The 17,746-nt window shown below is 31.6% G+C and overlaps 1 protein-coding gene across 1 annotated transcript; it reads right to left on the bottom strand.

Annotated features, from left to right (window-relative positions):
* Positions 1–3,482: 3,482 nt before the first annotated feature.
* Positions 3,483–17,725, bottom strand: LOC107442523 (protein AAR2 homolog). The gene is made up of 6 exons (XM_043040216.3): positions 17,635–17,725; positions 17,495–17,541; positions 15,972–16,285; positions 14,788–14,922; positions 12,339–12,543; positions 3,483–4,052 (listed from the first exon to the last, which is right to left on the bottom strand). The coding sequence occupies exons 3-6, from the start codon at positions 16,282–16,284 to the stop codon at positions 3,569–3,571; spliced, it is 1,137 nt and encodes a 378-aa protein (XP_042896150.2). The 5' UTR covers position 16,285; positions 17,495–17,541; positions 17,635–17,725; the 3' UTR covers positions 3,483–3,568.
* Positions 17,726–17,746: the final 21 nt, after the last annotated feature.

The following is a 17,746-nucleotide window of genomic DNA, read 5'->3' as shown; positions in this document are numbered from 1 at the left end:
GTAAAATAAAAAACGGTAACTTAAATGTAGTCTTTGCTAATTTGGCAGACTTACTTTGCTTTTACTTTAATTATTGTTAGTTTAATTGTTGTTGTTGTTAATTTGTGTCGCACTAGAGCTGCACAATGGGCTATTGGCGACGGTCTGGGAAACATCCCGGAGGATGATCCGAAGACATGCCATCACACTTTTTGATGCTCTGCGGAGGGGATGGCACCCCCGCTTCGGTAGCCCGACGACCTGCGCGCGAAGTCGAGCACTTGACGGTAGCACAGTTTAACGAGGACCAATACCGCACACCCTCGGTCCCTACGCAGACTGATCCAAGTGGTCACCCACCCGCACACTGACCGTAGTCAGTGATGCTTGACTTCGGTGATCTGCTGGGAACCGTGTCTTAACCATCAGTCCACTGCGGGACTGTTAGTTTAATCATATATATAATCAATGTTAATTCAAAGTATAACTAAATAGTTTTATTTTGAACAAAGTAATAGTGAATTAAATAAATCAAACAATTACAACTCCGCCCACAAATAAACTGCTAAAGAAATACTTTGATTACCAGTTTTATCTTTTTACCCTGATTGATACGGTTTTATGCTGGCACATATTTGTGACAGTCGGCGCGAAAGGGTTAAACGTTGTTCTAAAGAAAAGCATCACGGAAATTTTAAAAAATATTCTTATTAAATAAAAAGGAAAAATATTAAGAAAAGGAAAAATAGCGTAGTTCATTCCTATACAGCTGAAAAGAGGAGGAGAGAGAAGGGAGAAGGACAAAAGGCATGAAATCGGTCTCTCCCCAGATGGCGTATTCGAGCGTTGCGATATTTTTATAGATGGCAGACTAAATGTTAGCGATGACTAGCTTTTTACAATCGGAAAAAATTTAGACAACTTCCAGTGTATCCTTCTGCTTATTTATGCTTACGAGGTGATGTGTGAACAGACTCAATATTCTAAGTAGGTACTTTATTTACGTCGCACTAGAGCTGCAGAATGAGCTATTGGCGACGGTCTGATAAATATCCCTGTGGATGATCCGAAGACATGCCATCGCAATTTTGATCCTCTGCAGAGGGAATGGCTCCCCTACTTTGGAAGCCCGACGACCTGCGCGCGAAGTCGAGCACTTTACGGTAGAACAGTTTAACGAGGAAGGATACCGTGCACCATCGATCCCTTCACAAGTTGACAGCAGCAAGTGATGCTTGACTTCGGTGTTCTACTCGGAACCGTGTCCTTACGATCAATCCACTACGAGATGTCTTAATATTCTAGGAAGTTTTATTATTGTGATTGTTGTTTAAATGCACACGTAATTTTACCATTCATAAGAGTTTTCTGTAATTTATAAATTCTAACAGGTCGAGAGCCTAAAACAAATTTAACAAAATTAATATTACAACATAAATAAAGTGTAATGTTAGTAATGATTTGAGTGTCATCTCTTATTTGGCAATGTTTGTGTAAAGTATCACCGTTTGTTATTTTTTGGATAGCATCATGACAAGCTTGCGGAGTTTTCCAAATTCATTTGCTGTTTGTTTCGTTGAAAGTTAGATTGAAAGAATGCGTTATATTGAAAACACTACAAGTATAATAATATTGGATGGTGCGTTTTTTCACACTTAGGTGTAAAAATTAGTTGGAAGTAGTGACCCGGAAGTCTTATGACGAATTTAAACTTCTAGCGCCATCTGTGCTTAGCTTCACACGGTCAACCATCCATAGAAAAATTGAGCGTCAAAAGAAAAAAATAGTATTATCCATTTTACTCAGTTCACAATCTGAGGTCTGACTTACTGATTTCTCTAAAGTGCACAAGATTTATCTCACATTACACCACTTTCCTTTGTGCAAGTCATAATTGAATTTAAAAAATATATATTTTACATTGCTATACTTCTCTGGAACCAGATCTTTTCTGGGGCATCGTTACTACTACTATTATCTAGTAGCACAGCCGGAAAAATATTCTGAGGGGGTGTTGAAATTGAAAGTTTCAATTACCATTAATGATCAGTTAGATAATTTAAATAGAATAGTTTTTAAATAAAAAAATATTTTTAAATATAACTATTGAATAATGCGTATAAATTATAATTATAGTACAATATCGATAGTTTTAAATTTATAAATATTTAATTTATTAAAATTCGGAAGATATAAAGACTAAAATGATAAAAATAGAAATTTTTCGTTACCATATATACTACCTTTAGCTAGCGTGCTCAAACTTAGACTACTATTCTGCATTGAATGACAATACAAGTTTCAATTATTTCTTTATCACTAAATGTAGAATTTATTGCCATTTTATTTCCAAAGGAAATTTTTGACCACTTTCTGAGCTAGAGTTAGTGATTTTTAACTGGAGCTTTGTGTTAGATATTAATACTCTTTTCCTGATTGTTACTAGAAAAATTTATACTCAATTATTACTCTACTCAAAAATTTCAACTTTTTTCTGCTTAACTCTAGTGTTCATATCTCGACTGGAGAATCCTGCTTGCTAGCAATACAAGCTTCAGTTGTTTCCAGAATGCTACAAGCAGAATTAATCTCCAAATAGAATTTATAATCAATCTAATTTTTGACTACTTTTTAGATAGCTAGAGTGTTCAAATTTTAGCCATATCCTGATAACAATATGAGCTAAAACCAGAGCCTGATTTATCATAAGGCCCAAAGCATCAAAATTTCTGAGGGTCCTCTGAATGCTACAAATATTTTTATGCACTTTTCCTTAAGAATCATTTATTAGAATCACGAGTAAACAAAAACTGAATACTTTACTAAAACGTCTTAATTAACTTACATTAAAAATAATTAAAAAAAATTGTAAATAAACAATATGTAAATTTGGTTTAAAGTCAGGACCAGTGGGGCTCCTAGACAGTTCCACATCTATATTTCTAAATCAAGCTGGCTTAAAACTGTTTTCTAAAAGGTTGCAATAAAGTTTATCTCCCCACTTCGAACAATAATAGCCAATCAAATAAATCTTTTTGTAGTTGAAAATTTGTAGAATGCTTAGTAGCTGTTTTTCAGCATGATGTTAAAACCTGCATGGGTTTCTGCAATTTTCCTTCTCTCAACATGGTTTAAGGATACATGTTGTATGGTAAGTTCTCATTACCTTCTTGCCCTTTATCACCCTTCTGAATTTATCAGCCGAATTTTGTTACACTGAGCCAATTTTTTTATTATCGCCTATAAAATGAAACTAACACATTTATTGGGCAACTTAGTGCCTGGTTGTGTCAATGTTTTTAGGTGTAAAGTAATAAAAGACTAAAAAAAAATATTTTTTTTTTAGTTCCAGAAACTTAAATTATCTGGTATATTTCCAATACAAATAAAAAAAAAATTATTCAAAATTTCACCTCAACAATGAATATCTCTCAAACTTATAAAAATTTATCCTGGCTTAACTACACGAAGAGAATCATGCCACAAAAATTATTCAACTACAGTATAAACAAATTACATTTAATGAATATTCAGTATACATATATATACATCGAGATGAACAGTTAAAATCAAAACAATATAAAATATTTTAACAATCAACAACAACTGGCAATTCATCTTCTGGTACTTCTTCAAAATCCCATTTATAGATAGTAGTTAAGTTTTTGCGAAAATTATCAGAGAAATTTTTAAATTTTTCAGAAGCATTACTATTTTTTACATTTTCAAAGAAAATCTGCAAAGTATTAACAAGGAAGTTGTGCTCAGCTGTTATATCAACAAAGAAATCATTCGGAATTTCCTTTAACTGATAATGAAAAATTGTCAAGAAAGTAGTTAGAAGAGAGGAATGCTTTTCTAAGCCTGAGTCAACTGAGCACATTATTTGAACTAAATGTTTCCAATGCTCAAATGAATCGTAAACATGAGCAACAAGGAAACAAATGTGGGCCATTTGCAGTTCTCCTAGTATGTCTTCTTCATTTTCATGACATTTTAAAATTTGCTCTAATCGATACGTTGAATCCATATAGTGCATTGATATCTGTGAAGCTGAACTGCCTTCAGGATATCTAAAAAAAAATAATAATAGTAAATTGCATGCGGTAATTACATAAAATGCACAAAAAAGGTAAAATGGTACATGGGTAAGAAATAAGAGTGAATAAAATCAGATAAAACAGTTATATACAATATAAAATACCAATAGCTCGCAGGAATGCTAAAATGTTAGGATGATGGATTTCCCCAAACAAATCCTTCATACGTAAAATAGTGTTGCTAAAAAATGTAAGACGATGTTGGTTAAAACAAGGACAAAGAGTTAAAATGTGATGAACTGTAAGTAAAACGCTACAAGTGTCGCTTTGGGGAGGAGATTCTCCGAACGACAAAGGAAGATGGGTGAGTCGAGAATGGCCGATTCTGAGACGATTAAGTTTTATATCTGTATTACGCAGTAAGCGTAAAGGATCCAGATTAGGTTTATGTTATAAAGTTTATTTTGAGTTAGAAGATCCCAATGTTGCTGCCAAAGATATTCGATAAACTGCCGAATAGATAATTTAATGTCTGAAAATGGTACGGATATTGTTAAGGCAAAAGTGGCAAATCGTGCTGCAGAATCAACCAACTCATTTCCTGGTATACCGACGTGACTCGTCCTTTCTTGAGAAAAGCGATTAACAAACGATTAATGAAACATAAAATTGGATGGGTATAGTTGCAAAAATTTTCTAACTGGTTCAAAACGCTCATACTATCAGAGTATATGTAAAACTTCCGAGTAGAGCGCGAAGAAATCTGCCGCAACGCCAAAAGGATCGGAACAGTTTCTGCAGTGAAGACGAAACAAACATCTGGGATCTTGTAGCTATAAGTGTCATCAGAGATTAAGATACCTCAGCCTACGTATCCAGCAGATTTTGATCCGTCAGTAAATGCCGAACATCAGACAGGCATAAACTCAGAATATTGGTGACGATGAGAAGTGAATAGTTATTGATGCAAATGAATGCAAAATTAGATTACATCATAAAAGGGGAATAAAACTTATATGTCGTGGCGATCCATCGTGGTATGAGAAGGTGATCAACTGATTGCGTTGATAACTTGCAAATGTTGAATGTTTGTATAAGTGAGTGCACGCGAGTATGAAATGGACGGACAATCATACAATCGTTCCAAGCTTGATGAAACAGCATGTTTCAGAGGATGAGATTTGCAGGACATGTTACGATAGTAATAGGCTAGGGACAGCTGCATGCGACGTAAATCTAGAGATGATTTGTGAAAAATAACATGCAAACTTTCTACTGGTGAAGTGCAGAAAGCGCCACTACATATATGTAAAGCCGTATGATGCACTGTGTCGGATGCAGTAGAAGTGCCATTGACTGCACAAGCATAATCTATCGATACGTGAGTAGAGTATTAACACCTTGTACAGTCTAATTAAGGTGATACGATCAGCACACTAAAAGGTATTTGACAAAACGCGTAATACATCCAAGGTCTTCTCACACCATTTTCTTTGATGAAAAATATGAGGCATGAAAGTGAGTTTGTGATCAAATATGACGCCTAAAAACTTCAATTCAGATACAACTGGTATGGTAATGTTGTGAATAGGTATAACTGGATCAAAATGCATTCTGCGTAACCTACAAAAATGAATGCAAGAGCTTTTAGCAGGTGAAAGGTTATGACCATTTTGCTCACACTATTTTACGATTTTATTCACAGTAACTGTAGTAGACGTTCAATGACGCGCATGTCAGATCCTATACATGACACGTTAAGATTTTCAACATATAGTGAACCAAATACGGAAGGTGACAATAAATTCAAGACGAGCGAAACATGAATAATGAAAAAAATGACACTTAAAACATTGCCTTGAGGAAAGCCTTCAGCCTGAATGAAGAGATCAGAAAATGTAGTGCACAGTCTTACTTCAAAATACCGCTTCAACAGTAACCTTTTGAGGAAGATGGGTAGGTTTCCACGAAATCCCATGTCGTAAAGTGTCTTCAAAATTCCGTATTGCCATGTCCGATCGTAAACCTTCTCAATATCCAAGAAGATAAGAGACAAAATGGTTACGTCGGACAAAGGTATTGCGAATTTGTGACTCTAAAGCAACATGGTTTTCAATCGTGGATCTTCCCTTACGACAACCACTTTGGAAGTCGGAAATAAGATGATTATTTTCGAAGTAATATACCAAGCGAGACTTGATCATCCGCTCAAATGTTTTCCCAAAACAACTGGTTAAAAGTATAGGGCGATTGTCCGGGACCACGGAACCGGTGGGAGCAGATGGGGCCTTAGCTCCCTTCTATTTTATAAATGAAGGGACACAGCCCCTTCTAACATTACAATTTTTCAAACAATATTTGCATAATTAAATTTACAATTAAAAAAAATAGATAATTTTTAAGTCTGAATTCTAAAGAAATGTCTCCATTTTAATCAAGTTTTAACATTTCCTTGGTGAAAGCTGCTACCAAATCATTCCTTACTCCTGCCCATGCAAAAGGAACATATGGTCATATTGCTGACGAATAAGGAAACTCTTGGTTTCCTATGTCACAGCGAACAGAATAAAAAATTTATAATTTACGGATGAACAATGTCTTTTATTAATTTTATTTTGATTTTAAAACAATTCGAATCATGAAGTTCAAATTGCAAGTTCGAGTTCTTGATTGCTATTTTGTGAGGTTCAGTTAATTCTAACCCGGTTAATAATATATAAATACATATATACACATACAGGGAGGAGAGGAGAGCCCCCCCTCTCCACTTTTGAGATACTTCCGCGGTCACTGGCGATAGTAAACTGGATCTTTCGAATCTTTACCTGGTTTTAAGATGGGTATCACACTTTCTTCACGCCAACCAGATGGGTACGCTTTTTCGGTCCATATTCTATTGAACAGAACGAGAACATTTGACAAAGACGTCCTATCTAAGTGGCGGAGCATGTGATACGCGATACCATCTGGACCGGGACTTGTATTATGAGAGCGATAAAGTGCTCAACAAAATTATAACTGCCGTTATAGGAGAAGAGAAGGCGCATATCAAAGTTGATGTTACCGGAAGGTGAAACTCACGGTATATGCCATTAGCTCTCTTGACTAAAGTTGTCTGGGAGATGTCGAAGATGTTAAGTAAGAGACGTAACGGGAATCTTTCTGACTATTGCGCCTGAACTTTCGTGCTATTGCTTTAGCCCGTAAAAAGGCTAAAATATTGGCAGTGTTAGGGTACAGGCGGAAGATGTTCTACAGGCGTCTCTGCTCTTTATAAGAAGTGGCGCATTCCTCATTACACCACGGCTTGCGATGGCGAGGAAGAGAACTTAACGAGTTGGGTATACTATCTTCTGCCGCTTGGAGAATTACAGACGTAACACGATCAACAATTGCACTTATGGTATCATGAGTGACCATATCATCCATGATCTGAGCATTTAGAAGTCGGTTTGAGCGATGGTATATGAAAGTTGATGGTCTTGGGCTCATGGGAATAGAAGCAGAATATGAAATTATGAGAAGAAAATGCTCGCGGTTATGAAGATAATCGCTCACTGAAAAGTTTATAAAAGGTAAAAGAGTTGGTGAACATAATTCCAAATGCTAAGAATGATAGGTTCCTGTAGATGTGAGGAAGTAAGTTTCTTCACCTTGATTAGGCAAACAGAGATTATGGTTATGGATGAGTTATTCAATTTTACGCTCCCGGTCATTGTAGGCGAAACTATCCAACAACTCACTATGACCATTAAAATGTCCGAGTAAAATAAAAGGCGAAGGTAACTGATCTATAAGTAAGTTTATAACTGTTTGGAAAATGGTTGCATCAGGAGGTGGATAGACAGAACAGACTGTAAGAAGAACATTGATATGAATTTGAACTATGATTACCTGTAATGCGATTGATAAAGAAAGGCGAGTAGATGGTAATACATTAGAAGTTAAAATTGCAACGCCGCCATTAGGATGACCTCCATCATCGAAATTATGTCGGGAGCAAGAGTAGTTACGCAATTTAAAAATATAAGATGACGTTAAATGAGTTTCCTTCAGTGCAAAGCATGCATGTTTTAATATAAGAAAGCTTATTCCTTAGGCCACGGCAGTTCCATGAAATAAATTTTATGGACATAATGTAATGGGTGTATATTGTTGTATTTTAACGTCAAGAGTTTTCGGTCAGTCAAGTTCGAAAGGATGAAGAGACAATTCTACGTCAAAATCCATCTTCTGAGTAGCAGAAGTGAATTGATTGACGTATTTTGGATCTCTTTCTTCCGAAATATGCCAGGCTTTTTTCTTTAGGGCATTTTTGTTGATGAAAGCTGCTTGGGAAAAGGTCAGGCTTTTTCTGAGTTATCAATTTTAGAAGTTTTTTTGGAGGAGGAGATGTTGTTCGCTGTGACGTTGATGGTGTATTAAAGTTAAAGCGCGATTTTTGGACTGTAGTTTGAAACTGGTGATGAGAGGTAGAAGACAAAGGTAGAAGGTCCGTTTGCGTACTGACAGAGCAAAATGAAGTCTTGGCAGCAGCGGAATATGGCATACCCGGATGGGGGTAAGGGCTTCATTGAAGGTCACATTTGTAATACTTTGACACTTTGTATATCTTTCTCAAGGGACCATTTTGGACAACTCCTGGAGTATGCAGCATGAGCACCTTTAGAGTTAATGCAGAGAAGCAGCAACTCGCAAGTAGTTTCACCATGGTCAGAACCAGAGCATTGAGAACAAATAGGCTCGTTACTACAAGATGCTTTAGCGTGTCCAAACCTTTGGCACAGGAAGCACCTTAACGGGTTTGGCACTCATGGTCATACAGGGTAGTTATGCCAGGTAAAGCTTCACCGAACATGATGGTTCAGGTGTGTCAAAAGTAAAGATCAGATGTTTCATGGGGATGAGATTTCTATTCCTCCAAATCTTGATTCCACAGACAGCAGTAACATGTTGGTCTCTTAAATTTTACACAATTGTTTCCTCTGCATCCATCCAAGAATTCAGATTCTGATATTACACCTTGAGAGGTGCTAAGAATCTTATGGTGGGATACTGTAACAGTGAAGGAGCAAATATTGGTACAATTAGATAAAATAGTGACCTGTTTTTGGAAGACGTCAACTAAGGTCACCTGAATATAACTTTTTTACAGAGGCTACATCTCCCAGTATTGAGAGAAGAGCCTTATAAACCAAAAATGGCGACAATTTGGCAAATGAAGTGTTAGGTACTTCTGGGTTCATGAGCATAGTGATGTAATATTACTATTCTTTAAAAATTGCTTGCTTGATTCTTAAGTTTTTCTTTGATTTGTTTTGAAATTGTTATTAGCAGTTAATTTTATTTATAAACTAATAAAAAAGTTTTATTTCTTTATGCACTGAAGGAGCTTGTATCACTTTTTTATATCGGTTTCGCTAATTTCAAACGGATATATTCAGCACGTGGTACCCTCTTTTATTTTAGAATTCAATGAAAAGTCTACATGAATAAAGTATGTAAATCTTAGAACTTAAAATTCATTTCAAATGTTTCCTAGTGTCAGTTAAATATTCATTCACTTGAAAAACTATTTTTATGAAACAATAGAAATTAAACTCCTCAAATCTATACCCATCCTTTCATATATTTATTAATTTTTTTAAAAGCTAAACTTCCAAAATATTTAAACATCTGATTTCGAATTTTTGACTGAAGATAGAAATGCACTGAGGAGTGGAAATGGAAAATCTATAAAATAATAATAATACTTTCCTAACTTTACTTTTATTTTCTTGTAAGTTATACTTACTGTAACTTGTAAACTTGTAATATGTTACTCGCTATAAAATAAATTTTATTAATTATAAAAAATTCTATAACTTTTTTGCTGAATTATAACATTTTACAACATTTTCCTCTAAGATATCATAAATCTTTTTCAAATAATCAAAAATAATTTTACAATAATATTTATATATATTTTAAAATCTCATACAATAAATTTAAACTAAACCTGCATAGATTTTATTTGTTTGGTTCTGCAATCATACTTGATGAATTTAAGTTAGAAGTTTTAATTTCTAAGATCATAAGAAGATTCATAATACTATTTAATTTGAATATTAATCAATTCGTATATTTATTATATAAAAGCTAGCTGAAAATACTTTTAAAACAAATGCTCCCAATTCATATTGAATAATTATTATTGTACTAATTTGATGTTTTACCAAAATATTTTTGTTTGCCTTGCCTTTACCTGAAATCCATAACATTGATATTAAAAAATATTTTGCTAAACGCAATAAATAAATAAATAAACAAACGAAGAAAAATATAAGAATAAAATTGAAAGCAAACTAGATTTCAATAAATGTGTTATTATTAAAAGAACATCGATGACACTAATTTATTTTCTGTACAAAACTTTAATATTTGTCTTAAAATTAGTACGAGAAATATACCAGAACTGATTCGTGATTAATTTACATTTTGTGAACTAATTACAGAGAAATTATATTGGGGAGGAGCTACAAAAAGATGTAACAGAAGACTTTGTTGGGAAATCCAATCAGTGTGCTCAAAATCTCTTTTTACAAACTGTAGATGTAAAGGTAGTTTACATCTACAGATTGATTGTAACAGTATAATAACATACTCATAATCAGCGTGCCTCAGAAGTAAGGATGATACCTGTTAAGTTTAAAGCTTTTAAAATTTTACATAAGCAATAAGATATGAGACATTTGACATTTAGTATCTAAATTGTAGTTTTAAGTGTTTTTAGTAGATAACTTATGAAGGCCATTATTAATCACCAATATTTAGAAGAATTTTTTTTAAATATATAATAGAGATTATATTTTATATATATATATATATATATATATATATTATATATAGATTTATTCAAGTTATGATTTTTAATAACACATTATATGTATATCTCCAAGGGGTTTTAGCACTAAAATATACAAAATAGAAATGTTTAAGATATTCTTTCTGGCAGGCCCACCTCTCATTAAGTAACACATTTATTCTGCCCTTGATTTTATTTTGTGTAATGAAAAATATACATTAGAAAAAAAATAGTTGGTAGTTAATAAAAAATATTATTCCGAAAAGAATTTTTAATAGAGTTGAATAGAAAGATATAGCATTTTCGCTGTTATCATGAAAATGCTAAAGTAATTGAATATTTTATACTGGCTTTGGATTTTTTTTATTTTCATTTTTGTAAGTTTTATTAATTTTGATGGTATACCAAACTTGTGCATTGCTTCAAACAATTTTTTTTCTACTGATACTATCAAATGTTTGCTTGAAGTAGATAAAAAGCATAAATTAGTACCGTATTCATAAAACTTTTCCATAATCTAACTAAGTAAAACTGATCCACAGTTCCTTTATTTTGTCTAAATCCACATTTATATTCTCTTAAAAACTTTTTTACATATTTTTTAATTGTGCCTATTTACAAACTTGAAAATATATTATATGTTGTTTTTAATAAAGTTATCCCTCTATAGTTTTTACAATCACGTTTATCACCTTTTTTATACATAGGACAAATAGATTCATATATTATTTCCATTACAATATTTCTTCTCTATTTCACTAATTCAGCAATGATATTTTATGCTTCTGAGGCTTTATTGTTTTTCATTCTTTTGATACAGTAATCAATTATTTCTCATGTTGGATAAAGTCTTCAACACCAGTTTCTTGATCTTTCTCATTATTTATCTCAGCAATGAAATCTTCACTCTCATTTTTAAATTGCAAACAGCTAAAATATTCTCTCTTCCTTTCTATTACTAGTTTTTCTTCTATTAATCTATCTTTTTGACTATTATTATCTTGATTATTATATGTCCATTAATTTTTGGTTGAAATATTTTGGTCTGAAAATCCAGTGTTAAGTATAGTTTCCTTTCATTTTGCCTTTGTTATGAATCAATTTCTAATATTTCTTCTTTTAACCAGTCCTTTTTCTTTTTTTAAAAATTTCCTTCACTTTAAGACTTTTCCTCACTCTGGGCATCTCTTTACACTTATTATAGTCACTTTGTAGTGTTATACATATTCCCACACTTAAATACCACGTAACTAAAATATGTATTTAACAAAATAGCTTTATTTTATTGAAATTACTAAAAACTACTCAATTAATTACAGATTGATTCATTGATTTTATATTTGCTTTCTTTAACATACAACTTAAAAACTTGATCTAATTTTAATATTTTTTTAATGGACAATTATATGAGAAAATGTTAAACATTAAAAACAAATTCTGATATTAAATATAATATATGCATAAAAAAAGCATACTTATTTTTAGGAATAGCTGTGAATCGTATTTCAGTTCCAGGGACAACTTTCATGTCAGGTAAAAATTTTTCCTCCAGACTTTGAAATCTCTTTTCATTAGAACTATCAGGTTCTGAACTCTCTTTTGATGGATATTGCATGGGTAGAAGTTGAGTAACAGAGCTAATAGATCCATTAAGAGGCTGCAATCTTGCAACGAGACTTTCTAAAAAAATAAATGCAAAGTAATAATAGATAAAAGATCATAAAGGTAGAAAATAATGTAACTTGTGCATTAAGTAAGAAAAAAATGTACAACTTTAAATACATAGCAAAGATTATGACTTGCTGAAGTTGGAGAATTGAATTAGTTCTGGACAAATTTCTAAGCAGTGTTAACACCAGGACACCCATATTGTGCATAAAGAAAGAAAACAGCTTTCAGTAATTGAGGAAGGAAAGAAAGTGAATGATATGAACTTAGTTTATTTTCGTTTAAAATTGATTTTTTAAAAATTTAAAAGTTTAGACAAACAGATTTTGTAGCAAGGTATTATATTACATAAAGCACTTCTGTGAAAGCTAGAAAGTGGGGGTCAGGAAGATTAAGGCTTCTTATTTTTGATCAATGGCAGGATGGTGATGGTGCCTTTACTTTTTAACAAAACCAGTACCCATTATTATGAAGTTGGAGAAGGAGCTTCAAGCCATCATCAGGGACTGAATCCCGAGACTTCTCAATGAGAGCTCAGACTCTTAACCACTGTGTCTTATTATAATACTTACAAGTAGGGGTACACAGATATTGTTCACCAAAAAATATGCCAAGATTTTAGTAAAATTTAATATACAGTCGGACCCAGATTTAACGAATTCATCGGGACCGGAAATTTTATTCGTTAAATCGGGGTTCAAAAAAAATTTGTTTTTTTGTACATATGTATTATTAAAAATTACTAGTTATAAACGACTATCAAAGATAAGAAAAGAATTTCCTGTTTGACTCACAGCCCACGTGACAAACCCCCGGAAAATGACCCTGCAAGTGTAATATGTCTTATTAACTCTGCCCACCTCCCCAAGACGAATTTTGTTTTTCCCTGTTGCGGTCGTTTCTTTTGTTTGAGACGAATATTCACTTTTTCTATTTTATTCCTCCCAGGAAAGATTTTTTTCCCTTTAGAATCTGCCAATTACAAAAAAATTCAATATTTTTCTGATCAAAATTAATGAAAAATATTTTTTCCAGATGCTGAAATAATTCGTTAATTCGAGGTTAATTATTCGTTAATTAGGGGATTTTGACTCTGTTTTTGCAGGGGTTGAAAAAAAATTCGTTAAATCGCGAAATTCGTTAAATAGGGGTTCGTTAAATCGGGGTCCAACTGTATAAGTTGTTAAACTGCTATTCATTCTATAACACCTTGAATCCTAAAAATTGATCCTGGATCCTAGAAATTTTATAGAACCTGCATCTAATCATATTTGTAATTATTTATATTTATATTTGAACATTTGAAAAAAGAAGTTCTAAAAATTTTTTTTGATTATGGAATTTAATAGCCTGCTGGCTTAGATGCTTATGATTTCCGAAAATACATTCTAATAAAAGTTATTAGGCATAATACTATAAGACTTGTTCTAAAAGTTTTTAACAAAGAGCAATTCTAGAAAATAGGATGTCCAAAACTTCAAAGTCGAATTTCTTTTTCCCATTTTAATAATTTCCAATACATAAAAAAACTTCAAAACGTTTATGTATTTTAAAATATTCATTTTATAAGAAATCTGAAATATATCTTTGAATATTTTTTAAATTCCCTGGTACATTTTAATTGTTTTGCGTAGCCTAAGAGAAGTATTTGGTCTGTTACTGTCAGGTCAGTTACAAAAGATAATTATTTTTAAAATAACTCATTAGTTGTTCATATTAATATAGCTTTTCTGATTCAGTATGAGGGGAGAATCATTTTAAGAAACAATCTTGTGAAGAAAGATTATTTTTGAATATTCTTGGATATTCAAAATTATGTATTTGAGTATTTTTTATGTTGTCCAGTCTGTTACCAACATTTTAAAGTTAATAAGTGAAGCTTTATCAACTGCTCGTCATATACTTTTATATATAAGTAAGTCAGTAACCATATTTGTACCATTATGTCCCATGCCAAAAAAGTTTACATGTTGCATTAAAAAAAATATTCAATTTTGTAAAATTGTCCAGTTTGTTACCTGTTAATGTATTTTTTAGTTTAATGATGACTTATAAAATCCTCAGAAATCTAAATTTTAATTCAATCTTGATGCTGATAAAAACATGTGAAGGACAAGTACATCAATCACTGTTAATCATCAGCAATGATCAATTTTAATTTTAAAACAGTTTCAGTTTCGAAAATGCCTCGGATTTGAAAATTATTATAACGCAAGAAAGAACTTAATTAACAAAAATTTTAAGACAATATTTTACCTGAAATATTGCACGTAAGTCTATTCCATTGTTTCAAATGCTGATAAGGATATGGACCTAAATATCTATCCATTTCTTGCAAGTTTTCTCGAATTCTTCTCTTATCATCTCCTGAGGGTTCCACACTGTTTAAATCTACAGAGAAAAAGTTTTCAAAAATGGATAATGTGTATTTATTATTACAAATTAATTATTTATGTGTAAAATATAAACAATAGAAAAAAAGCAAGTTAAATTTTATTACACTTAGAACAGAAGTCAAAAACAGTTCCTAAGCTACTTTTGTTCATTTAAAATTTTAAGGGATTTAAATATTTTTATCGAGAAGGAAAAATGTCATGCATTATTTATTGAAATTCTTTTTTAATTCGTACTTCAGTGTTCGTATATGTCATAATATTGCCTAAGACAAAAAATATTGTGTAATGCAATTGAATTCTAAAATTAAAATATTGCACATTAAAGAAAAAAAATTGTTACTCTTTCTTTTGAAATATTTTAAAATATATTTAAATCTTTCTTTTCACAAGAAGGTTTTACAATTTGTGTCTAGGAAGTCTGATAATGACATGCCGTGACGTTCATGATATAATAATATAAAGTTATTAATGTTTTGATTCATCCATGGTTTTTTTATTTTATTTCCTTAATTTAAATTATACCTGTGCAAGGAAATTACATTTTATATTCATAAGCCCCCTTCTCTCTTATAAAGCCTATGAATAGACTTGAAAATCAAATCTGGTGCAGTTTATAATCCATGCATCACTTATCGAAACATAAGATGCTAACATAAAATTGGCATTCAAAATATAAGTAGTTATTCTTTTAAACATTCAAGCACTAGCCAAAATACTATAGGAATTACAGTACATTTAATTTCAGATATATAATAATAAATTTTTTTATTTATATAATGTTTAAACTATATTAAAATGTCCTTAAATACTTTTAATTTCTATTTTTAGACGAATTTTACCCTATAAAGAAATTATTACACTACTGGAGATTGAATAAAACAAACTTTGTAATCGTTTTTCAATATGTACCTATTTTGCATAAAAATAAACATACATTACACAGCTTGAAATACACTAGAAAGTAGATCAACTGTTTTTACCACATAATTATACCTAAATATTTTTATGAATACAGAGAAATCATGATAAGAAGAAGGCATTTACCTTCACTCATGGCATCCCATTTCTTTATAACTATTTCTTGCGGAGCAAAGTAATGGAAAAAACCAGTTCGAGGAGCAACTGAGCCTTCTTTGCTAACAGCACTGTAATAGATAAAATGCAACCCAGGAGGAATCATTTTTAAACCTTGAAATTTATCACCTACTTGATACACTTTCATATCAATACCAAAAACAGAACCAACAGGAAGACCGAGCACGATCAGTATTCCACCATTTTCAAACAATTTCCTGGCTTTTTCTGGTGGCAATTCAAGATTATCTTCATGACTACGTTTAAATGATGAAGCTGCCATACTGTAACATAAAATTAAATATATTATGACAAAAACTATAATTAATGTACTGAAAATATCTATGCAAACAATAATACAATATAATATACTACAAATTTTGTACATTTTAAGTATATTGTCAATTTCAGAAACAGTCATGACATCACACTGGCTTGACTAATAAGATAGATTCATAAGTTCAAAGAAAACTTGTGAAGATTTTTATATTCATATATATGTCAAAATAATTGCCAAGTATTGGCGAAAATCCGGTCACGGCATATGAGAAACTAATCACAAAAAAAGTCACAGAAGAGGACAAAGTAAAGGTGAAACTTATATCCACACCCAGACAAGTCACAACATAAGTTTTCTTAATTTCTTGCAAGTCAAGTGCAAAAGCATTTTGGTGATTGTAATTGGCAGAAACAAGTAACCAATATAGAAAAACCTTTAAGTGCTTTACATTTTTAAATTTCTATTCTTAAAAAATAAGATTAAATGCTAACTAATAAAAAATGCATTTAATTCTGTGACTTTTTTTATCTTATAATTAAAACAACACATTTGAAAGTTTAAAATGAAATTGTTGTCCCATTTTATTATAAATTAAGAACTATTAAGCTTTATTATTTTCAAAAATGGAAATACAAACCAGATATTTTTGCAAAGTAGCAAGCATTAAAAATAAACTGACAAATTAAACGTGCTTTTAAACATTTAGACATGCTTAAATAAACAAAGGAACGATTCTGTTTACATAAGGCCATAATAAATCACCAAGCTATTTTGCTTAATTAATTGTGCTAGTATGTGGGGTATTGTGGTAATAAATACCTAATATACAATAGGTAATGGGGTTAAAGATTTCATATTGCCTTTGACAAAGAATAGCATTTATGTAACAAAACTGAAGCATACAACTTCCATAGCGGACTAGTTCATGCCAACTACCATTGTCAAGGCACCAAAAAGTTTTGTACTACAAAAAAAAAAAAAAAAAAAAAAAAATTCCAGAGGTTTGCATGATTACAAGCTGGACCAACTCGAGGGCGACTAATCTCCTCCATCTGTAATATTTTTTTTTCTTTTTCATGCGTACTACAGTCTAAATTTATCTGGAAATTTTATGATACACATGATGATACAGAAAGCTTCAACAATTTTCAAAATGGGAAAAGTAACTGCATCATATAAGTTAAAAATAAAACATTAGTAAAAATTAATTTACTTCGAGCAGCTGAAGAAATCCAACTATACAATCGAAAGTTTAAACTGCTAAAAAAATAAACAATCAATAAATTTTGATTAAGCAAAAGTCATAGGAAATAAAAATCATTATTATTAGATTAAAAAATTCGCTTTTTTCACCCTCCGCACTTTATTTGCTACAGGATCAAGTTTTAAGTAATGTAATTTTGATTAATATTTAGCTTGTAGCTTTCTAAAAGTAACAATTTAGCATTTCCTTGGGTTGATTTTC

The sequence above is a fragment of the Parasteatoda tepidariorum genome, chromosome 8 (assembly GCF_982258835.1).
Source record: "Parasteatoda tepidariorum strain Cologne lab strain chromosome 8, Ptep-v5.0, whole genome shotgun sequence".
Taxonomy (NCBI): domain Eukaryota; kingdom Metazoa; phylum Arthropoda; class Arachnida; order Araneae; family Theridiidae; genus Parasteatoda; species Parasteatoda tepidariorum.
This window is presented reverse-complemented; position numbering and strand designations above follow the sequence as displayed.